At 48.5% G+C, this 24,681-nt stretch overlaps 1 protein-coding gene across 4 annotated transcripts in view; it reads left to right on the top strand.

Moving 5' to 3' along the window:
• The window catches only part of Camta (Calmodulin-binding transcription activator), a 94,340-nt gene that overhangs the window by 55,168 nt on the left and 14,491 nt on the right, over window positions 1–24,681 (top strand). For all 4 annotated transcript variants that reach the window (XM_077677217.1, XM_077677216.1, XM_077677215.1 and 1 more), the window contains exons 3-16: window positions 1,527–1,598; window positions 4,438–4,579; window positions 6,613–6,659; window positions 7,508–8,785; window positions 9,006–9,278; window positions 11,873–11,999; window positions 13,695–13,826; window positions 14,120–14,223; window positions 16,083–16,355; window positions 19,076–19,269; window positions 20,187–20,470; window positions 22,642–22,731; window positions 23,516–23,855; window positions 24,469–24,650. In XM_077677217.1, coding sequence (XP_077533343.1) covers window positions 1,527–1,598; window positions 4,438–4,579; window positions 6,613–6,659; window positions 7,508–8,785; window positions 9,006–9,278; window positions 11,873–11,999; window positions 13,695–13,826; window positions 14,120–14,223; window positions 16,083–16,355; window positions 19,076–19,269; window positions 20,187–20,470; window positions 22,642–22,731; window positions 23,516–23,855; window positions 24,469–24,650 — 3,538 coding nt within the window. The remainder of the gene's footprint in view (window positions 1–1,526; window positions 1,599–4,437; window positions 4,580–6,612; window positions 6,660–7,507; window positions 8,786–9,005; window positions 9,279–11,872; window positions 12,000–13,694; window positions 13,827–14,119; window positions 14,224–16,082; window positions 16,356–19,075; window positions 19,270–20,186; window positions 20,471–22,641; window positions 22,732–23,515; window positions 23,856–24,468; window positions 24,651–24,681) is intronic.

The following is a 24,681-nucleotide window of genomic DNA, read 5'->3' as shown; positions in this document are numbered from 1 at the left end:
GTTAGCGCAATAAGCTAGATACTTCTCTCTGAGAAACGAGTGCTTTTATTTCTCTTGTGCGCAATTTACATATGGATAAACAGTTTTTGATATCCTCGGCTTCGGGTAATAAACCTACGGCTAAGTGCGCGCACCCATCTATGGGGATTTGGAATTTTCCCATTCGTAAGCGAGGTAAATAGCCCAGAGGGAGAACCAATACGTGACTGTGTTTCGAAGTTCAAATTTTATGCCGCCGAGGGCCGGCATGGCAGCTTGGGCTGGTGTGACTCGTGGTAGAATCGGGCGATTCATGAGCAATGCCCTTTGATGTTGAGTAATTCACTTCCCTCGCTAATGGAATTTGTGATTGGGAAGTCGCGAAGTCGTAATGTCTGTTAGTACTTTGGATCACCGTTGACTCGCGTCGGAGAAAATGTTGTAGTCGGCCCTCGCTAAATGCGGCACTACGAAACGATTCGCTCTTTCGAAGACAGCAATAATCATAAACATATATTGGCAACAGGCGTAAAGTATGAAGGGCTGGACACTTAGTGAATTTTAAATTCGGTTCAAATGTCGCACCACACTATATAACTTATACTTTCAACATATCGAATTCTACTGCTATGTTTCAAGAGGGGAATACAAAAATGGCAAAGCTTCTCCTGCAAATTCCACAAAGTTTCTCCAAAAGCATATGTAAAAGTTATTCCGAAAGCAACCAAAATACTGCTAAATAACACAGATTAATATCAAACATTAAAAACGCTCTTCGGTAATGAAACACAATCGGCCTCAAGTCACAATAATTACTTAAAACTAGCTGCACGCGCCAGTAAAAAGCTAATTTTTCTTAATTGTACTGCCGTGCAGACTTCTCTTTGAAAGGTTCCATGGTCCATGCCGGTCAATACCATGCATAGCTTATCACGACAAGACATTATTTGATGACTCAAGTAAGCGGACGTCTTTGATTTCCCTCTAGTAAAATGCTTGAAGTAAACACACTGGATCAAGTAAAATGCTAACATTGGTATTTAGTTTGGGTCACTTCTGATGACTTGTTTTGGGAATGGCTACTTTGTTCAGCGACAGCGCGTATCGTTTTGTCGGTACCTACTGGCCTCAGACTATGAAACGGGACATATTTTCTTGAACCACTTTTGTTTTAGAAAGTTGCGAAGCAGCAATCCGTCACTGCCTCAATTTTTTTCTTTCAGCTGTGCGGCTAACTCAGTCGTTCTCTCAGTGGTTGTTTGTGTAGTTTTTTATCTCCTGTGCTTTTCTCTCTCTCTCTCTCTCTCTCTCTCTCTCTCTCTCTCTCTCTCTCTCTCTCTCTCTCTCTCTCTCTCTCTCTCTTTATATATATATATATATATATATATATATATATATATATATATATATATATATATATATATATATATATATATATATATATTTATATATATATATATATATATACTTGTAACAGGACGTGGTGTGCCTCGCACGAACTGTGCGGTAGCTAAGTGCCCGCACTCCTTCCCTTCGTTTATTTTCAGTGCATCTACGGGTGCTATGTTCACTCTGCGATTCTGCCAACCTTTCACCGCCGCTGCTACTGGCTCCTTCAGGTACGTTCAAAAACTGAGGCCACTGCTTCGTCAACTTTCCGGACGACGCATGCGTAAAATTTTGATTCTTTTTATTTCCAGGTATGACTTGAGTAAAAGAATGTTGCGGTGAGCTACTTTAGCTTGGTTGAGGTGTACCGCTGCGTTCGTTGCTGTGTGAACCACATTTTTCTTTACTGCGGCCTTTGAGGACTATGTTTATGTAGAATGGCGTTAGTGCTCGCGTAGCCCTGTTTGCATTCCAGCAGTGTCGTGCTATAAACTTGGTTACGTGCAACCTTTACAAACAGTAAAAAAGCTGGTACAGATATTTCATGCTTCTTTAATGACCCGAAGAAAACTATGCCGAGCGAAAGGGTACAGTCTACGCCCAACAAACTTTTCACGAGCGCCAGCCCGTTACCTGCAAAATCGTCGACATTCCCAGCATTCCTTCGATGATACGTGTGATATTTCTGGAGAGAACGAGTGGTTGCGATTCTCCAGTAGAGCAAGTGCGGATTTTTTTTCCGCTGGCATTCTTATCGACTTTTCACCGCCTCAGCCTTCGTTTCCCGAGCTTCCCGAAAAAGTAGCGCTATTGCTGTAACAAGTGCCAATTCCATTTATAACAGCTATTGCCAGGGTGCGCGACTTGGCAGGCAGCGCCACGCGCATTCATCCAGAGGCCTTGGCAGGAGCAGTGACTGTCAACCAGAACTGTAGCTATTTTCGGCGTGTACCCGCGTTCGCGGTCGATGATTACGTGTTCCGGCACCTCAGCGTTGATAAGACGAAAAAGAAGTTATTCTAAATCTCGGCCGTGGATCTATCAGTCTTCATTATTGCGGGCCTGCAGCAATTTCTTCCCGCCAGTTGCGCGGTAAAGAGCCACCCTTGAAACTGATGATCCAGAGGCTGGCGGTAAACTTGTGCGCGAACTTAGTAATGCGGTCTGCGCAGCGCGTGCGACGCCGCTGCGGCAGCTAACGACCGGAGCTGCCGCCGCCGCTGGCGTTCCTATACGTTCCTCGGCATTCAGGGAGCCGGCGGACGGAACCCGATTCGTTGTTGTTGGACATCGGAACTAATGAAGATGGATGAAACGGGAATGGCCCGTGTGCGGCGGAGCGAACGTCCGGCTTGATGAATATTCTTCGAACTCGGGGCCGCCGCGCTCGTTTGGAACCGCCAGCGGCCTTGCCGGGTTCCAGCCCCTATCGTTATTGCCTTCGGTCTCTGTTGCTCCGGATTCGTTTTGAACAAATGAATGCCGCTAGCGTATGCCGATACGCGGATTGTCGTTTGCTCTCCCACACAGCATCTCTCTCTTGTCTCTGAAATCGGAAACTGTACACCTCAAGGGGTTTCCGGAAAAACGAAAACATTGAGCTGCCATTAGGGGTGGTAGGAACCCGACACGAACCTGCTAATGGAAGCTTCGGCAGCCTTCTCTTTCAAGCGTCGATGGGTTTTTTTGTTTTTTGTGGCCACTTAGGTTAGGTTTTAAGACACTAAGTTAGAAACAAATACCACCTCCGCATTTAGTCTTTAATTTTATATTATAAATTCTGCGCTGCAGAGCCAGATTTATATTTTTTATTTAAAAACTATACAAATCCACGTCACGAAAGGCAACTGAGCAGCTCTCAGGAAATTGTTATCTTATCTTATGATTTCTCAGAATAGTAAAAATTATGTATTAGCGTAGCTATATGGATACGAGAATAAAATCAGCGGGAACAATTATCCCCCATATTTTCGGCCATATTCCCGTTTCAACGATCACTAGGTGATCGGAAACAAGGGTGGATGTGGCATGCTCAAAGTTCTACGCTGGTGGCAGCCGAACAAAGTGCAATTTCTACTCGTTCTTTTCGTTTTAGAAATTTTATTGCTCGTTGCTGATAGAACCGATATACGTATTCGTCGAATGCGACTCAGTATAAAATACCACAAACGATAAATATAGTACAAAAAATACCCGATGCTTGTTTAGTTTCAAAGAAGGATGTTTTTGTTTTGTTTAACTTTTCTGGACTTTAAAAACGATAACTCTAGACGCGTTGCCCTTGCGCGCTCTCTACGTGCTTTCCGTGGGAAGCCACAGCTGCGCTTGTTTCTGTGGGCTTCGTGCGTCGGCTTCTTGCTTAAGCTGGCAGAAAACAGATAACTCGGAATTGGAACGAACCAAGAGAATGCGGCTTACTGTCTACTTAATCTAGATTCGAACGGTTTTGGCGATATTCGCCGAGCCTGGCATCTGTCTTGCTACGCCCTCAAAAGTACACAAAGAAAGCAAAATGCAGCTGGCTTTTGACCTGGGGATATATAGTTTTACTGCGGGTACCCGTATTTTCTATGTGTGTTTTTATTGTGCTCACTAGGGCGCTCACGTGGCCACCGCGCTATTGCGATATTGGTCGCAATCGTAGGACACTGGTCCCCACCATCACGTTCACAATAGGCGAGCAAAGTTCATCTCCGTTTTCTGAATGGTACATGTTTACACGAATGACTTTAGTGCCTGACAAGAGGGCCGTGAGGACGGGCCGTTTCGGCTCACATGTCCCCCTCGTCGCCTGCCCTCCGAGTCGTACACCCCCGGTGCAGCGTAGCAAACCTGGCTGTGCACCTGGTCAATTTCCCGGCTTTTTCATTCGCTTTCCTCCTCCTCCTCCTTCTCCTTCTTGTCGTTTTCGTCCTACTTCTCTTCTCCTCATCAGCATCACCATCTTCTTATTCTTTCTCCTCCTCCTCCTCCTCCTCCTCATCATCATCATCATCCTAATCAATCCGCCCCTTTAAAGTGCGTGTACCCAGCCCGATTTCCCTTAACCGTGCTCCGTGTGGCGCGCAGAACCCGGACATAGTGCTTGTGCACTACCTGAACGTGCCGTACAGCGACGACAACAAGATGGTGATCGCGCCCACGCTGAGCTACTGCGCGGACAAGAAGGAGTGGACCAAGGACGAACTCGTCTCGCAGCTCAAGCCCATGTGTAAGCACCTGCTCCGAGAGGAGGCGCAGCAGCAGCGCGAGTGCCGTTATTCCGAACGCATGGCGCCGCGTTCAAGCGAATTCAACTCAATTAAGTTCTGGGGTTTATTCAACTAGCGCGCGTAAGCCACGTAAGCACGCCCGTTTTTGTTTTTTTGCCCTCTCGAGGAAATGGATCCTCAGATGTCGTGCTGAGCGTCGCAAAGAATCATTTACAGGGGAAACAAGGCGGATTCATCTAAATATATATTATGCGCGTATAATAGAAGTTAAATAAGTGCGTCTTCGATTATTCAATAAGTCGCGCACTTCTAGTTTGCGCAGGTAGCTAACAGCTAGCGCAGGTAGCCAGAATTCCCGTCTCCCTCGTTGTGCTAGCTTCTCCTGAATAAAGGCACATGTGCAGTGAAGCACCCTTGCAAGGTGACGCCCCGTTATGAATATTTATAATGCGACGTTAACAAGAATGTAATGTGCTCACATACTAGCTGCCGCATTTATTATAATCTAAGTCTGTGGTAAATGTAGGCTGGCCTAACGTTTCTACAACACAGAGAGTAAAAAAGATAAGTAGTTGACGGCTATTGTGGGCAGGATAGACTGGCTGGATCGACCACAAAGTTTTATATAAATTGCAGGTCACGGTTGCTTGATTGTCAAATAGTCGACTAGACTGTCGAAGAGTCGACTATGTTCAAATGAATATTGTACCTAGCTTCGCGCCTTAACTCGTACGCGTAATTGTACCGGAGCAAAACCGCCATCGCAGCGGCGATCTAGGTAAAACCTTACTTCGACGGATTCTCCTGAGAACTGAGAGTAAACCTACTTTATTTACATGCCAAAGAAATGGCGCGAAATGTCATTTGGTGTTGTCAGGTTTGAATTCAATTACGTGAAATGGCAACAGGAATTCAAATGAAACCAGACGTCTGTTTGGAAACTTTGAGTTCAGTCAGAAATGGTCGGTAAGTCGGAAAGTTTTGCCATCTTTATACTAGTATTCTTTAGTGAGTGACGTAAGAAAAAATTCAAATTTTCTGTATGGCGGTTTAGACCTGGATGCATCGAGCGGAACTCCTATTGACGGAGAAAAAAAATAAGTGCGCGTAGAAGACGCCCACAGCGCAACGGATCGTGTCTTATACAAGACATAGTACAGTCTGGCACAAAACAGCTAAATAAGCAAACTTTCGCGGCATTTCACAGTATTTTAGGCAAGTTAATAGTGTCAGGTCGAAAAAGAACAGCAGTATTATGCCGTGGTCATACGTGCAAAGGAGTTCTTTGCGCTGTTTTGGGGACTTCCGCCCGTCCAGATAGAGCTTACTGCCACCGATGGTTCGAAGAAAAGCTGTACAAACTGTAGATTTAGTTCGTGCGTATAGTCCGTGCACAAAGCCTTCCGCATTAAAGAGAGGGCAGCCCCTCTCTTACCGCGCAGGTTTCGAAGCAACGCCGATAGTTGGGCTAGTTGGTACATGTAGCGGAAAACGAAACGTGCACGGTAACAAAGGCGGAAGGAAGGGACGCAAACAAGTGCTTATTCTCAACTGCAAGACTTCGTGAACACCCGCGAAATTTGTACAAGAACCGCAAGCCAAAGATTACACGAACATGAAAGCGATTACCGCACACTCATTTCCATGCGGAGTCACAGAGGTTTTGCTGACGCAGATGTTACCCTCTAGATTCGTATGGAATGCCTCCACTAGTTCCGTAACAGTCAGGTCACTATGACGGGATTCCCGTTTTTGGAGGCTTCTTAAGCTCCCTCTGGTGGGAACAGCTGTAACGAGCTCAAGCTCTTGTTTAACTTTTTAATGTGTCACTAATTAAACAGGCGCACCTTTGTCGAATGTTGAGGTACCTGATTGCATAGTCAGCCTCAGTCAGTTCAATTCCGTATGTGTGCGCGGCGAAGCTTCAGCTTGTTTGTGCGGAAGATGGGGCATTATCTGCGTGCACATTTATTGCTAACTGCCTGGCCATTCGAGTTTTGATCAAATTATTGTTTTTCTTTTTTATCCGCAGTTTACAGCGAAAACGAGCCGGACCTCAACAATGAGCTAGAGGTGTCGGTGAGTACATAAGCTAATCTGATCGCTTGTTTCGTTGCGCCATCGTACTACCGTCAGTGTCGGGAAACCTTAAAATATATATACGTCTTGGTTCCTGTGAAGTGAAACGTTCACTTTCTTATTCGTTCCGTAATCATTGTTCATTGCCGCGTTCATGGATTCGGCAGCCCGACGCGTTTCCAGGTCGCCGATAGCGCGTACGTCTGGTTCAAGAGAGACGAGCTCATAGTTTAGAAGTCTAAAAAGTGCCATGGCTCCCCTCTTGTGTTCCCCAAGATGCGCGTAAACGTAAACGTAGCGGATGTGCTGCGTGGAGCCCGAGGTCGGCACAGTTCTGAAGACAGCGTTGGCTCTGAGGCGGCGCTGTTCAGCGTGCGTGTCGGGGCCCTTGTTCGCAGGCAGCGTGGCAATGGTGATCCGTGCTGTGTGTTCGAATTCAGGGGGGGGCCGCTATCCTCCATTGATGCGGGTGACGACCGGCCTTCGTGATGCGCAAGAGTTGCCACTCCAAATCAGGCGATGGCCAGAATGATGGAGCGAGAAGAGTTGCATTAGAACTGTGCTATAAATTGCGGTCTTGTCACTCTCTGCCAAACCGGCCCATTAGGGCTGTGCGCCGGATTAGTGCACCGAAGGCATGTCAAAAGGAATCGGAGATACAGCGGTGTGGCTTGCGAACCAAGTTGCTTCCGTACTTGTTTTGGCTACACCGTCGTTCGCTTGTCGAGAAACGCAGTGACTTCGCGGAATGAGCGCGCGTTTGCCACCATCGTGTCGTCGTCTCTTTGTGCCTTTGGCGCGCCTTCTTCCGGGCCCCCAATTGAGAGCCGTGGTGTTGGGTGGTGCAGACGGCCGAGACGGTGGAGGCCATCGTGCAGCAGCTCATGGAGAAGCAGCGGGCCAAGGGCGGCGGTGGCGGCAACGCCGGCGGAGGCGGGAGCGGGGCGCGCACCCACGAGTGCCCCTGCGACTCGACGACCAAGACGTCGCTGTCGCCCGCCTCGACGCCCACGCCGCCGCCGGCGGCGCCTCCCTCGGCTGCCGCGCAGCAGGCCTCGTCGGCTGCCTCTTCGTCGACGCCGTCGCCGGCAGCCCCCACGACGGCGAACGCGGCCGATGGCGGCAGCAGCGCGTCCAAAAAGTGCGGCCACAGCCTTCACCGCATCATCTCGCCCAAGACGCGCTGCGCGGCCGCCACGTCGTCGACGCCCGTGCCGCAGTCGTCTTCGGTGGTGGCGGCCGCCGGCGGCTCTCTCGTGGCCCTGGGCCGCAAGGAGGGCCGTGCCGCCGCCGCGGCAGCCTCGGGCGGCGCCGCGAGCGGCGGCAGCGTCATCCTTGCGGCACCCGTGCGGGAGTCCGGTGGCGCGCCCACGGCCGCTGCCGCCACCACCACCTCGTTCATCCTCAACCTGTCGCAGCTGCAGGGAGGCGGCGGCTTGCTCATCCTCAACAGCGCGGCCGCCGCTACGGGCCTCACGTCCGCCTCCGTCACGCCCGTCACGCTCCTCTGCGGCGCCGGAGGCACCGCGGCGGCAGCCGCAGCCGCCGCCGCTGCCGCCGCCCAGGCCTCCTCGACCGAGGGCGGCGGCTCGGCGGGGGCGGCGGCCAACGGCATCGGCAAGGAACAGCCGGCAGCGGCTGTTGAGGCGCCGTCGTCGTCCGGCGGGGCGTCTTCCGGAGCGGCGGCCTCGTCGACTCCGTGCTCGGTCTCTTCTTCGAGCAGCGGCAGCTCCGAAGCTACGGCTGCGATCACCACGACGCGCACCGAGGTCAAGATGGAGGACTCGGGCCGCGCCCTGTGCGGCGAGGACATGGAGTTCGGGGGCGACCGGGGGGACCCCGAGCTGTGCAGCAGCAGCCTCATGGGCGAGGACTCGAAGGAGCCCGCGGCGTCGGGAACCGAGGGCCGCGGGCTGTTCGACGACTCCCTCGACCTGAGCCATGACGGCATCCAGAAGACGTTGACGGCCAACCTGGCCGCCTCTTCACGTAGGCGGCCCTCGTCGGACTCGTCGTCGGGTGGCGGGGTGCTCGTCAAGAGCGAGAATGGCCCCGCCGACGCGGACACTGTCGACCTCAATCCGATGGACTTCATCGACAACGACATCTCCACGCCCGACGAAGAGGTACGCTCGCTTCCAGTCACTTAATAGTGCCAGTCAACCCAATTTTATGCTTTAAATTTGTCGTCTTAACGTCTGTACTCAGCTCGTACCGGCCTGCATCTTATGAAAACCTAATATTCGAGCGCTGTAGCCATCGCGGCTCTTGTGCCATAACGGTCACCCAATCACCCACCACCCCTGGTGTGCCATTCAGCAATGCACCCCCCGCTCGCGACCTCAGGTGTTCAACCTGGATACCTTCGACATGCTGACTGACCTCCCCAACTGGGACGACTTCAACTCGGACCTGGCAGCGACCGCGACGACCACCTCGTCGACCGGTGGCGGAGGAGGTGGCGCCCTCTCTTCCTCTGCGGGTCTGGGTACCGGCGGCGGTGCGTCCCTCTCGCTGGCGCACAAGACGCCCAGCACGCAGTCGTCCCACTCGGGCATGACGTACCGCGAGGGAACCGCCAACATCACGGACTACTCGCCCGACTGGTCCTACACCGAGGTGAGCGACCAGCGCATGCCGGGAGTGCAACAGTCACTTGTTTCATTACTGCTTTAAAAAAAAGTACGTACAAAAAAAGAGCAAACAAGGCTGCGTGTGGCGACTGGATGAGGTTTCGTGAACTCTCGCCGATTAGTTTTTCTCTCCTTAGTCCTACTTTTTCCACGCAAAATTTGCTGCTTGGAAGTGGCTGTTACCGTCTGCGTCCTCTCTCGCTCATTTAGCTTCCCCGCATACGTACTGTAGATGCAGTGAAGCACCCTTGCAAGGGGGCAGCCAGCTATTGATACTCTCGGAATTAGGCGCCGCCAAAAACGAGACGGATAGTGGCAGTTGGCGGGGAAGCGTTCGGACGCCTTCTTTATTATGTTCAGCACAATTTCGGAAGCTCCTCGATAAAACGCGGTAAATAGTTTGTTCAGTCTCAGCGAACAGAATGCAAGCAGCCTTAAAATGTGGTCTGCACTATTGATACTGTAAGTCTCTTTGAATCGCCAATTCGTAATAGTTGACTGGGTCTTCGTTGGCTGTCTAGAACTGCTGTTGCAATAAAAATTCTAAAGGCAAAAAAATACGCACTGTTCCGGAGAAGTTCCGGGCAGTTTAAAATTGCAAATGAAGTAAACCCTGTGTTATTGCAGAACAGCTCACCATGTTGTGGGAGCCAATTTTCCATGGAAATATGGTAAATACCACAGCCAGGAATGAAAAGAAAAACAGAAAGCGCCTTCTCTGTATACTCCGCGAACAGGTAGTGCATTGTTTTTCTATTCCAGGCGGTGGCTGCCTTCAGTAGCAATGACAGGCTTCTCTGCAGTGTGTCTACGCTGACTGGGGAGGAGGGCGATCCTCGGTTGCTTCTCTCGCGGCTGGAAGATGATTAAAGGAAGCGGCCTGGGGAGCTGCCTATCTCTCAGCCTCGGGCCAACAGCACACGTATAGTGTACTGTAGTGCACGTAATGTGGTTTCCCACGTGCAGGCCCGGTCAAAACCTTCCAGATAAGAAAGCCTATGCACTGCTTCCCAGGCCCACCTTTTTGGAGCGAAAGCTCTGCTACTCAGCTACAAACTCAGAAAACACCTGGTAGCGTCAATCTGACCTTCAAGGTCAGCGAAGGTCAAGCCAGCGCCTCGCGTGGGTGCAGTGAAAGCACCTCCCTCGTTCATTCCAAGGGGACGGGTGTAAAGAGAGGAATATGGGAAACAGTAAGGGCACATGCCATCAGAAAAGGATACAAGGAGATGCTGGCTACATTCAAGTTCACTGCGCATGCACGCCAACAGCGGCGACTGAACCGAGTGGCATGTCATGCGGCACAACCGTATGCGCGTTTACTGCGCTCTCGGCGCAAAAAAACAAGCTATCGCTTCAGAAACTCGGTTTGACCACGTTCAAGCATGCCAAAATTATTTTGGTCAGATGATGTGCAATTTCCTTGGCACTTTAGTTTAATAGTCCCTTCTTTTTGTACTTAGGACATCTAGAAGAACGGTAAACTTGCCAAAGCTCATACTTCTGTGATGCCATGAGAAAGCTGCCTTTTTGATACACAGGTGCTAATGGTGTGGTGAAGGTTGCTGACAGTTATTATGGAGCAGTCTCAACACGTTAGGCATTAAATTCTCTTTGGTGTTACACGCCCTTAGTGAGACCTGTTATCAAATTTAGGCCTGCAATTTCTTTATGGAACCTGTTCCCAAATGTTCGAACATTTATGTTGGATGTATTGTGTTTTGTGTTATGTTGGATGTATTAGGCACGCTTGTGGCCTTAGCGGATCTCATCCTGAAATTATTACACATTGTGCATGTGTATGGACATTTGCATGTGTTAAAAATATAAAATTGATGCATCATTAATATACAACAGAAGCTTATGCATAAAATGCTCCAAAGAGAAGTGTTACCGCAATGTCACTCAGCAGCTGATTCAAGGGAGCTCCTTTGAGGTTTTAAAAATCTGGCCGAAGTTTTTGTGTTTTGCATCCATGTGGCATATGTGCCTGGCTAGCTTCTTTCCTACAAAGTTTCCTAGAAAGTCGATGAAAGTTTACAATACTGACACTTGTGGCATTGATTAACTGTAGTAATAACAGTAGTAATGAAAATGGTAATAGAAAATACTACTTGTATAAAATGCCAATGAAAACAGTGATAGGCAGAAATAGCAACAGTGATAACTGAGTTTAGAGTACTACATCTCGACTAAAAACACAGTCCTTATCATTCAGAGATGGTAGTTGCCTCAAGAAACAACCAGCTAAGCTAAAACCAAAAAGTATTCGTCTCATCTCGTTGCCCTGTGTGTTTTACGTGACAGAAACATTTTTACAAAGCTCTTAGCTTAGTCTAATTTTCTTTTAATGTACCCGTTGCTGGCACAGATCTGAGAAATTGCGAATCTCGCTTTTTGCTCTGCTGATTGCAAAGTATTTGTTTTGGTTCTGAAATATTTGCTTTGATCCAAACCAACCTAAACAAAATAATTATTTGCTTGAAAACAAAACAAAAAAATCACTGTTCCCACATGTCTAGCTTGATTTGGTTTCAAACGTATGTAGCTACTAGGTGTCTATGTTTTTCCTGTCAACAGGGTGGTGTAAAAGTCCTGATCACAGGGCCCTGGTACTCATCGTCATCACCATACATGATTCTTTTTGATGGAGTCAGTGTACCGACAACTCTCGTTCAGAGCGGTGTGCTTCGATGCTTCTGCCCAGGTGAGCCACTAACTTAGCACTCCCAAATAAGCGCTTAGTAGCAATGCACTCACAAAGCTAATCAGTATTGTTCATCATTGTCATTGCTGCTGAGCTAATGCAAAGTTGCACATGTGAATATATACTGCAAGTGACCGGACATTAGTAGGAATTAATGTGCAAATATGCGTGGTCAGCTTCTCTGCATTTTTCAGTGGAGCCATTACAGCGGAACCCTGATTATACGTCACCCGGTTTTCCAACGACCCACATCTTACGACGGATCATTGAGGCCCCGGCAAGCTCCCCATAGAAACAATGCATTAAAAACCCCGATTATACGAGACTTGGGTGCACGCGGTCCGCCTCATACGACAGGCGGTGACGGCGATAAACCGGCGTTTTTCCCACCTGTTATGGCACGTCATCCCGACGTCTATTTCATAACCCCCATTTGACGCGGCTTGATGTGCAAAGGTAAATAGTCTGTGGCAGGACCGACCACTTGCTGAAGAGACTCAAGCAAGTAGGCAGGTACTGGCATGCGGGAGCTTAACCTGTGATGGCCTTATGCAGCAGCAGAGCACCAATGCCCAAACCACGAGAAGTCAAAGTCCAGGTGGCCGGCGGATTGCCAATTTGAAGCTACCATCGAGCAAACAAACGTGACAACACAGACGCAATACTCCTCGACGACTGTCGCTTCGCTCCTCTCTCCTGCCCTTCCTTCCATTGCCGCCTCATACGATCGTTCATTTCGCTTCCCCTTCCGTCGCCACTAGGCTGCGGCCTTGGCAGTTTCACTCTCTCGCCCTCTCTCCCTCTCAGTTTGCTCGGCCACGGCGGCCTTTGCAGCTAATCTCGCGCGTGCGAGGTGCAGGGCTGGCGGGCTAGTGCAGACGCAGCAGGAAGGCGGGGGGAGAGGGAGGGGGGGGGGGAAGGGGCACAAAATAGGCATTTTTTTTAGAAATTTGCGATTTTAGTTAGGGGTTTGCAAATTACGTGAAAATGTGCTAAATGTGGTAATTTAAATATGTCCTTAGTCCACGTGTCATGTGAGACCATCTACTAGGCCAGCATTTACCTGTACCCCGATCATACGACATGGTGGTCGTACGACGCTTTCGGTTGGTCTCTTGAAAGTCATATTATTGGGTTTTTTCTGTATATTAAGCATGGCATGAATTAAAATTTCATCTACGTATTTGCTAATTTTAAATCCCCAAACGCCAAGTAACTCGATGCTGTCTAGTTCTGGTATTTGGCAAAAACTCTCGTCTTTCAATTGTTCAATTCTTACTGTAACAATAATTTTTACTTGCTTGGGTCACCACTAATGCTGAACTTGCACATATTTGCATTTTCGAATGACAACATGCATAAATGGCAAAGCCATATGTTTAGACGAAAACCTGTAGAACTGCCCTTAACTTGCTTGTTCTGTTTCATAGAAATTCATTTCTCGTGAAGTTTTTTCCTGTTTTTAGACATATTTTTAGATTTCTGTTATACTACTTGTGTTTTTATAGGCTTTTTACAGCATGACAGAATAAAGTTAGTTTCCCTTTCTCAGCAGCATTTATGTTGAGCAGTGTTAGAATTCTAGTTTAAGTAGTACTAGACACACTTCCATCTTGCCAAATAAGGTCTGTAGATCCGAAATCCATCCATCCCTCCATCTCTCTCTCTCTCTCTCTCTGTCTTTCTCTTTTCCAGCTCACGAAGCTGGTCTGGTGACACTCCAGGTGGCCTGTGAGGGCTTTGTCATATCCAATTCAGTCATCTTTGAGTACCGGGAGCAGCCGCTCGTCACCACTCAGAAGGCCAAGGACTGGTTTGGGGTGGACGGTGAGTGGCGGAGAGGGGGAGAGGCACATTCTAGCAGACCCCGATGAGTCGCTGTTAAAAACAGGACAGAAAACAAGTGCCAATCATTACCGGGTACTTATATATCTCCTACATTCTTTCTGTGCAAGTGAGTTACACTGCCAAGCTGTAAGACCTTTCTTTTTGTTCTTGTGGCTGGATGTGAATCAATGACTTAAGTCATAAAAACAGTTAGTTCAAGAATCCCACAGCATGCGAGTGCTGCAGGAGCCCTGCAGTCGTAATTCCTTCTCTGTCTTTCCGTTTCCTTGCAGAGGGCACTCTCAAATTCTCATTGCTGGAACGGCTGGAAATGGTTGAAGCCAGGCTCTCCTTGGGAAACAAAGGCGGTACCCTTTTCCCCGGTGTTCTTGCCCAGGCAAGTGTGTGACAGTTGAAGGGGTTGATTTGTCAATTTGGTTTTTCAGAACGATTCATATCAGTTACGCAACTAAAAGGAGCTCGAACAGATTACCTAAACCGTAAATTTCCAAGACCAAAAATGGCCGCGTATCTGCTCCTTTCGTTGCAAATGTCAATGAAAGACGATAGTCGACTGGCAAGCCTGCCATGTAAATGCCTCCCTTATCTTTCTCGTTCACCTCTCGTGCCGTTCCTCTCCCATCTCGTTCCTCCCAAGACAACATGCTAGAGGTTTGCTCAAGTCAATTTAAATTTACCGCATTCTACTGCTCCAAGTCGGGTGCCTCGATGCCAGCGCTGCTGTACGGTGGAGACGCGTGTGAATCGGGGCACCCTAATACAAAATTTATAGAACCACGTTGCCCTTCTCCATGAGCGTCCTAAGCGGAATGTGGAACCTATCTAATGGAACCTTTCGTTACTGTTGCCGTTTGATTATGGCTCCACCAGGAGCTATACTGGTGCAGGCAACACCAGGCGACGATTTTCTGCAGTTGTATTTCATTTGATATCGCAAAAACCAAGCATTTATTAAGTTTTTAATAAAGCAACACTGCAAATATCACTTATGAATTTATTTTCTCTCTCACATTTGCGTAATGTTCTGTTCTTGTTTAAGAATGTTGACAAGTATGAAGATTTACACTGGACTTAGATTTGGCTGTGGGTATATAGACTATTGCGCTGATTCAGTTTCACTTTGGTCGGGTGGCTGAATCGAGTCACAGACTGACAGACAGACCAAAATTTCTGCGATTAAGTAGCCCAAGAAAGACTATCGTCTTTAATAACTCAAAAGAACCATTAAAGCATGAAAGAGAGTACCATGACATTTTTTTTTCTGAGTGTATTTGTAGTGAATAAAAAAACAGTGATGAAACTTTCAAGGTATTATGCACGGTGAAGGCTAAAATGGTCCATATGCTGTAACTCATGACGAAGAAACACATTATGCTGACTCCAGTTGACAAAAGTAATAAGTTGGTTTAGATTGCTATTTTATATCACAGAAAAGAGGTTTAATTCGTAGTTGTAATGTGCAAAAACTTTTTATAGAGCTATTGCTCAGTGGCATGAGGAATATTTTTGGTAGTGCAATGAAAGGAAATGATGGGAGATGAGGTGAAAGTTTATGCAGGAGCATGTGGTGAAATAAAAGGCAACTGAGGTGGCCAGGATTTAAAAAATTGCAGAAACTTGCAACTGGGACTTCTCAGATAAATGGATGAGCCACTCTGCTATACAGCCGTACTCCTTAAATTTTAGCTTTACCACTGTGCACAGATGCATTGCTAGTAAGACATTTATTTAGGCACCATATGAACAGTCTGACGCCAAAGTACGAAGGGCGGAGGTCCTATGGCTTTTCATTAAACATATAGGACCTCATGTATCCCTATGAAGTGCTATATGCAGAGTCCCTTCCAAGTCAGAGTCACTACTGTACACAAATGTAGCATTTTTGTGTGCAGTGAACATGTGACGCATGAAATGTTACAGATAGGCAGGTGGATTTCCTTGTTGAGTTCACATAGAAATTCTTCCTCATTAAAAAAAAAAGAAAAAGCAATGCCTCAGGGGGCAGGCAAACCCCTCGTCATCTTCTCCGAGTAACGTCCTCTTCTGTATCCCTCTTCCTCTCCTTCAAACGCCTCTAGTTGACGTCTAGCCTCAGCACCGCAGCAGTGGCAGGGATGACCGATGCCGTTTTCCACTCTACTTTGGTTTTGCCTACAGCTGACAGGATTTGTACTGTCTTGTCAGCAGCAACAGCCACATTTAACACACGTTCTCCCCTCAATGGTCCCCATCCAGGGCTTTGCGGACCGCCAGCGTCCCTTTGAGGAGCGGCTGGTGTCGCTTTGCCAGGAGCTGCGCTGGGGGGCGTGGCTCCCCCGCGGCGGGGGCGACTGCTCGCCCGTGCGTGCCCTCACCCGGCCCGACCTCAGCCTGTTGCACCTGGCGGCCGCGCTGGGCTTCTCCCGGCTCGCCCGCTGTCTCCTCCGCTGGCGCCTCCAGAGCCCCTCGCCCACCCTCGACGCCGAGGTGGATGCCTTGGCCAGGGACGCCGCCCAATGCACGCCCCTGGTGCGTGCTGCTGGTGCTGTTGTGCTACCTCTGCCCGCCCTCTTTGGGGCCAGGTTAAGCCTTCAGGAGGACCGGAAACTTATTACAGTCGATCTTGGATATATCGAACCCAGATATATCAAACTATTGCATATATCGAACAGTCCCAACATCCCCTTGGAAAATCTTATGCAAGAGAAAATGTTTTATATATCGATTATTGATACAGTTAAACCTCAATGTAACGAAGTCGGTAAAATTCGTAATTTACTCCGTTACAATGAAATTTCGTTACATTGAAATTCGATGTTGTAATGAAGTGTTCATCCCGTGAAGCATTTCCTGCAAAAGAAAACGTGGCGCGCGTACGCGGCTAGCGCACTGTTTCTGTTTCTACCGGAGCTTAATCGTCTACGCAGGAATCAGCGTGAACCGCATGGAGCATTTTCTCCATGCAAAAACGCGCCCCGCAAGCCCCAGGCGCACTGACGCAGCCGCGGAGACCACCCACGCGATGCGGGTAGCTACAGCAACCGCTTCTAAGCGCTCGCTGTAATGCAACTCGAGGGGCAAACGAGCGTGGCATGCCAGAAAAAATGCGGATAACGTGGGCGAAATTTTCGCTGTAAAACGTCATACACGCCGCTTACAAAAGCGCCCATCATAACCTCCGCGGCGATAAACCTAATTGTCTCTGGCGGGGCCAGCCGGCATCCCCGAGCACTTCTCCCCATTGGCAAAGCTGGTCAGACTCCTCCCACTGCAGCGCGAGTCACAATCCTCCCTGTTCTGTGGAGTCACTTCCTGGCTGAAACAGAAGCCGCCGCCGGCGCGCAATCACGGACGCGGGTGTGAAAAAAAACGCGCTCGCAAGGCTCACAAGATTCAGAAATGCTTGCTGGAATGATAAAAGCCAACAAGCACGAGCGAACTCGAACAAAGTAAGGTTCTTCAAGGGGACTTGGAAAGAAGGGGAAAGTGGCGGCATGCGGCGGCGGTGGCGGCCCCGCCAGAGGCAATTAGGCTTACCACCGCGGAGGATATTTGATAGGCATTTTCGTAAGTGGCGCGTATGACGTTTTACAGTGAAAATTTCACCCATGTTATCCGCTTTTTTTCACACACGCCCCTCTAGTTGCGTTTCAGCGAGCGCTTAGAAGCGGTCACTGGAGCTACCCACACCGCGTGGGTGGTCTCCACAGCTGCGTCAGCGCACCTGTGGTTTGCGGGGCGCGTTTTGCGTTTTTGTGGGGAGAAAACGCTCCTTGCGGTTCACACTAATGCCCGCGTAGACGATTAAGCTCCGACAGAAACAGTGCGCCAGTCGTGTATGCACCCCACGCAGTTTGTAGGCAAGGGGCTCACTCACAGACTCTGTGGCTCGCTGCATCCGCGGCATTGGGTGGCCCCGTGTCACTGTTCGGTTTCATTGAGACCCTATTTCGGCGCTTGCGTCTCCCAAAATCTACCTCTACAACTGAAATTTCGTGCCTAGTTCTCCATGAAACGTTGTTACATTGAAATTCGATCCAGCAAACGGGACTTCGTTTCATAGAGGGTGAAAATACATGGTGTGCATACACTTGAAGGTACAAAAAATTTCGTGGTTCATTACATCGAGGGTTCCGTTGCATTGAAGTTCGTTATATGGAGGTTGAACTGTATATCGAACCATTCTGCAATCCCGTTAGAGTTCGATAAGCGGGATCGACTGTAATTCCTATTTACGCAGAATATCAGGACAGGTGATGAGTGTACTTGTATGCGCACACACATACATGCTGCTTAACAGTCAGCTCCTCTCGGATGCAGCAAGCGGATTATGTGCCATCATTCCTCTTGAAGAGAAGAGAGACTTGTGACTCCGCTACTCGTCATTCTTACTCGGGAGAACAGTGGTGTGGCCAAGTCACATGCCCAAATCACTGTTCTCATCACTGACAGCACCAGGTCAGCACGCTTCTCTAGCCGGAAGCTCTAGCTCTTGGCTACTAAGGCCGAACAGTGGAGCTCGATTTAACAGTTGTCCAAAAAAAATAGGAGTGTGTCAAGTGAACCAGTAGGTGGCACAGTTGGGGTGCGTACACAAAGTTCCTGGTTTGTACCTATCTGGAAATGGAATGGCGCTTACTTACAACCACCTGCTGGATCCTCACTGTCATCAGCCTCTCTCATACCTCCCAGAATCATCGTTTGAGCTTGCATCCTGTGCTTTTTGCACCACCTACAAAGGCTTGCCATTTTTCTGAGAATCCAAAAAACAGCATGTTTCAAGCCGAGATTGAAGCAGTGCACTCTCAAAGTAGTGCCCTTTCAAAGTCATATTATACCCCTTTCAGAGTCAACTTTCTATCTTACCACTATGCACAAGCACTCTGCACAAGCACAAGAAAGGCTTAGGAATTCATTTCTCAAAATCAGGTTAGAATGGAAACATTTCACGGAAAAATCACTCTGCGAAAATCACTCTGCACTCTGAGAAAACGCCAAATTATATTTTGAGGGTCAAAGCTGAACTTGGTCGTGAACCTTCAATGAAGCACACAATTAGCCATCGTCATCACCGGCGTCGGCGTCGTCATCATCCTCCCGTTGTCATCATTATGACTTCCATCATCATCATCGCCTTTGTCATCATCGTTGTCCTTTCCGCTAAATCGTCGTCATGATCACCATGTATATGCGTGTCGGCAGAATGTGCGAAACTTGCGACAGCCTTGCTCCCTTTCGTGTCACCACAGCACTGGGCATGTGCGCGGGGCCAGCGAGAGGTGGCCCTGCTGCTGCTCCAGTGGAATGCCTCCGCTGCCAAGGTGTCCAACGCCGACAGCTGCACACCCACTGCCGTCGCCCGGGACAGCGGGCACGGCAGTCTTGCGGAGGAACTCGAACAGGTGGCTGCCAAGCAGCACCACACGCAAGACGCCGCCACCAGGTGTGCCACACAACGTACTGGGCAGCCAGCAGGAAATTGCTTGCTGTTGGTTGTGAATTAATTGCTTTTGAACTGTTTTAGCTGGTTTAGTGCTACAGTAAAGTGAGCAATCCAAAGCTTTTTAAGCATTTTCCAGTGTCAGCTGGCACAGAATCATTTGCTATGAACACAGCCACAAGGTCATTTCTTGTAGCTGGGATTCTTGTGGAGGTGAAATTAAAAGGCGCAAGTGTACATGTGCACGATAGTAGGTTAAGGTCCCTGTAGATCGCACCTTCCACTGCAGTGTATAGCCGAGGCGTATATATACTCCAACATGTTAATTAAGCTACAAATTTGAAAGTACCTTGGTAATAGGCTGAAGCTGTAAAAATGGCTAGCACTCAGTAAAATGACTAAATGCGGCTTTTGAAACACTTAGTTTCTTAACTGGACAGCAAACAACAGCAGTAACAGTACAGGTGGCTAATGCGACCCTGAGAAAAAGGTACTCAAGCCCACTCCTGTAGCACGAAGATATCTGAAACACATGACCTGGTTGCAGGCAATAAGCACATGATCAACGAAATAGAATAAAGTGAGACTAATAATCATTGATCTACCAGGATGTACTGGAGTTACACGCATTCCCTTTGTACTAGAGGAAAGTGCTCACTGCATGTTTTAAACCGTGAAGGCTATTTCACGGACAGTATCGCCCACTTTTTCAAGCAGTATATCACAGATGTGGGAACATGTTTGGCAATTTTTTCTGAGAAAGCCTGTTGTATCTTGCTTCTTTGTATACCATTGCATCCGCTTTAATGGTTTCATCTGATTACGGTTCGTATCAGTGCAGTCCGTGCAGCACGCTGCCTTGTGTGCTCATATTTCTACTGAAGTTCTCAACCTATGCAATGGCGCCTCATTGTTTGCAGTCCTCACTGCCAGCTACTACAGCAACAACCGCAGCAGCAGCAGCAGCCACACACGCGCAGCTCTAAGATGGGTAGCTCAACAGCGTCATCGCATGGTCGACTGACCAAGCGGGCATCGGCAGACGGCAACATGAGCGGAGGCTGTTCCACCGACGCTGAGTCCTCCAAGCGCTCCTCCATAGACAGCGGCATGTGCGAGGGTTCCCAATCACTGTCATCATCGATGCTGCTCTCCTCGCGGCTCGTCTCAAAACTGGACCTCAGCAGCGCTGTTCTTGAACCAGGTACGATAAATCAGTGTCATACATTTTCAGTGCCACCACTTGCATGCAGAACATTCAAAGCTTAGTGTTTCAGTTTATGTCCCGTATCCATGCTCCTATACTCATGCTCTCCCCGTGTTTACATTATTTCCAACTTCCTGAATTTTCCGTATTTCAGGTCATTTATGCTAGCTCCCGTAGTCATGCTCTTCTGGTATTCTGGTATCCTTCTTGAAAGTGCTGCTTGAAAGTGTTGAAAGTGCTGCCAATCGGTGTGTTCAGAAACTCAGCCAGAATGTTTTAATTTTGATGAGAGCCTGCCGTGAATGTCTATTATTGCATTGTGCTGACATTTACACCCGGCAATCAAGAGCTGTGTGCTGCTATGTTAATATCTGCTTAAAACATTGCTGATAAATGCTAAATGAAAGGCTAGATGTAACAGCGGGGCGGTGCGGACCTCAGTGTATTTTCTGTGATATTACAGCAGGTGTCGTTGCCCAACATCAATTCTCTTACGAGTATGTGCCTGCATAGTCCCACTCTTAGCACTTTGTGACGTGCTCTTTTCAATGGCAAAAAATCTAATGACAATTACTATACTCCCTAATGGTAAATTTGTGCACAGCACTAACTGCAGTCTTCTTGTTCATGGCACATATCTGCTGCGTCTCAGGAAGTGATCACGTGATCAGCGAACACACAGCGGCGCACGCTACTCTGCTATTATCTCGCAGCGCTTCGCTGCCGCCAAGCATGTTATTGCAAATCATGTTGGAACCTCCCACGCAAATTTCACGTTGTTCAGATGAGCCACACACAAAGGAACAGCGTCTGGTGAAAGTGTGAGGGGGAGGGCGCTCCTGGGCGGCAACACATGGCGGAAAGTGTGAAGGGGAGGCAGTGAGACATACTGCCGTGGCGACGCACTGGGAGATGATGCCAGGGATTTTTATACACCTCCCTTCCAACACCCCCGCCCCCCACCCCCTGAAGGATTTTGACAACCCCCACCCCCCAGAAGGATTTTGACACCCCCCCCCCCAGCAGCCCCCAGCACCCCACCCCTACCCCCCTTGAAATTGAAATTCTGGATGACACATTAGCAGCGCATGCCACCCTGCCCCTCACACTTTAACCATTTTTTTTCTGCTGGGGTTGCCGCCGCGAAACCCCTGTACCAGGCACCACAGTGGTGCGTGCTAAAAAATGGCTGCGTATCGGCTCCTTTCGTTGCAATTGTCGGTGAAAGACGATAGTCGACTGGCACCCCGGCCAAGTAAAGGCCTCCCTTCTCTTCCCACTCACCTCTCATGCTGTTCCGTTCCCGTCTCGTTCCTCCCAAGATAGCACGCTAGAGGTTTGCTCAAGTCCATTTAAATTTACCGCGTTCTACTGCTCCAAGTAGGGTGCCTCGATGCTACAGCGCTGCCATACGGCGGAGACGTGCGTGAATTGAGGCGCCCTACTGCAACATTTGTAGAACCACGATGCCCTACTGTGCAACGTTACTAGATCTATTCAAAGGATCTAGAAACGTTGCTACTGTGCGAGCGTTCCAAGCGGAACGTGTATCCCATATAGTGGAACCTTTCGTTGCTATTGCCGTTTCACTTCTTAAATGACGCCAGGAGGTAGCGCTGGCAACAGCAGGCGGCAGTTTTTTGCCGTTGATGTATTATTTCATTTGCTATCGCAAAAACCATGCATTTATGAATTTTTTAAATAAAGAACATGGTGAATACCTCTTGTGTATTGATTTTCTGCCTTATATTTGCATAGTAATATCTTGATCTTGTTCAACAATGTTGACAATTATGAACACTGACACCAGACTTAGACGCTGAGATTTGGCTGTGAGTATAAAAGACTATTGGGCAAATGGGATTTCACTTTGGCCGGGTGGCTGAATGGAGTCACAGACAGACGGACAGACAGACAGACCAAAATTTCTGTGTATAAGTAGCCCAAGAAAGACGATCGTCTTTAATATGGGCAGGTAGTAGTGGAGACAAAAGCCAACTTTAATGAATTAATTTACTGAACAAACAAGGCATCACCTTCCATCAATCAAACGCAGAAAGCAGCAGGAAAGTAGTGTGATCTCTCAATTAGAACAAAGGCTTATTTGATTTTTATGTGTCTCTTTAACAACTATCAGCGTGCTTAATTTCCGCTTTACCTTTTTTCAGATGCGCAGGGAAACAGCGAGAGCCCCTTTATTGACGTTGTCGGTGTGTCGGATGAAGAAATAGAAATGCAGAATCCTGTCCGATCATCTGGTGAGTTCTCTTTGAAGGCACATTATCAGCTAAGGCCCTCTCTTTGCCACCTTACTTAGAAAGCCTAGCTCTCTTTTTTTTGCGGTTATTTTTTGCAGCAACTGGCAAAGCACACCACCTTAATTAGAAAGCCTAGCTTTTTTTGCAGTTATTTTTTGTAGCAACTGGTAACGCACATTGTAATTCTTGGGACTCAGTAGTGCAACCAGATGCATGCTCTGTGTAACTGCCGAGGTGTTCCGATCTTCTTGGTGCACATACATAAATAATCTTCATGTGTTCAGAGCATTCCTCTTCGTAAGACCTACCTGAAAGTAAGCGAAATTACTGCAGCACAGCTCACTCGACAATGTTTTGCTTCATCAGGTACTATGTTCAGAAGAGAAGTGTGAAGAAAGACTTGGTTGGAATTTCGTTTCAGCTGCAGTCTACCACACAAATAAGTCCTCTAAATACTGCTGTGTTTAATAAGCAGTATGATACAGAATGCTAGCACCAAACTGGAAGTCATGACAGAGGTCTCTGTTTCGGAGTGGACGTCTAACAAATAATGATGATGTGGATGAGGATGACTATGGTGGCAACAACTGATGTAGCAGCGACAAAGGTTATTGCTGCAGTGGTGATGGTGGTGGTGTTATGAGACAAATATATTCTTGTTACGACGTGGTGGTGGTGGTGGTTACGATAATGGTGATTGGGAGGAAGGGGAGCAGGAGGAGAAGGAGGAGGAGGCAACTGGCAAAACTTAGCTGGATGTTGTGGCACGTTCTTGATCGCACAGGAACTAGTCCCCTGGGTCGTCGGCGAGAGAGCCACGGGGGCCTAGGCTGCGACCTGGGCTCTTCGACGTCGGTTGGAGGACCGGCAGATGGGGCACATGTGCCAGCAGACAGCCGGGTCCTGACACTGGCCGAGCAGATCATAGCGGCGCTGCCCGAGCGCATCAAGGCGGCGCCGCGCGTGCTCGACGAGGACGACTCGATGGAGGCTGAGGGGCTCTTCCTGCTGCTCTCGTCGCCTGAGGGAGGGGCACCCCACAGCCCCATGTGCCCCGTGGATGACCCCCCACCCCCGCTGCTCAGTGACGACTTCAGCTTTGAGTTCAGCGACCACAACTACAGGTATGCATACCACACCCATCAAGACAGCAGCGTCTTATGGAAGGAGGGCTTCTGTTTGCTCAGTTTGCTCAATTTGCTCAGAGTTGTGTAGCTCAGTTCGTCTAACCCTTTATTTTGTACGTAGCTCAATATCTAATGCTGGGTAGAAGGAAAATTTGGGGGCGGCTTGCAGCGGCCAGTTCAAACACTAGGTGCAAAGATGGAACTTGAGTCAACAATGTAGTTCGATGGTACTGCAATTCTCACAGTTTTATTGCTAGCTGATTTTCACTACTAGTACAGATGATGATGATGTTCAGGAACACTTTATAGAAGGCATTTGCTCAAAATCTGTTAAACATGATTTTTAAAACCTGTAGACTTGTGTATAGATTATGGTCGGGATTGTTATCGTGGTCAGTGTCATCAAATTATGTAAGGATTATGATGGAATGGAATTTGGATTTTAGAATGCACACTTCTCATTTCAAAAAAAAAAAAGAAGGCTATGTGGAAATTCGCAACAACAACAAAAGGAGGGAGAGCCCATAACGTGGCCTCTAGCGCACTCAAAACTAATTAAAACGACTGTTGTCACCCCAGAAAATCTCGGCATGTGCTCTCTTTGGTGCAGGTATTGCGAAGCAGGAACGCCATCCTCTTCCCTCAGCCCAGCCTCGTCATCGTGCCTACAGAGTCCCGGAAGTTTCACCCTAGAATCTCCTTCACCGCCGCCAACCACAGCCGACTTCTGCGAGTTCTTCAAGGCATCCGGGAAGATCATGGAGAGGGATTTCTCCAACCTCACTCTTTCGGGTAAGGCAATCAACACGGAGGCAAGTTTTGG

The sequence above is a fragment of the Haemaphysalis longicornis genome, unplaced genomic scaffold, assembly GCF_048455015.1.
Source record: "Haemaphysalis longicornis isolate Haplotype H1 unplaced genomic scaffold, Haemaphysalis longicornis Haplotype H1 scaffold_7, whole genome shotgun sequence".
Taxonomy (NCBI): domain Eukaryota; kingdom Metazoa; phylum Arthropoda; class Arachnida; order Ixodida; family Ixodidae; genus Haemaphysalis; species Haemaphysalis longicornis.
Note: the sequence above shows the minus strand (reverse complement) of the source record. Positions and strands in the feature narration are given on the sequence as shown.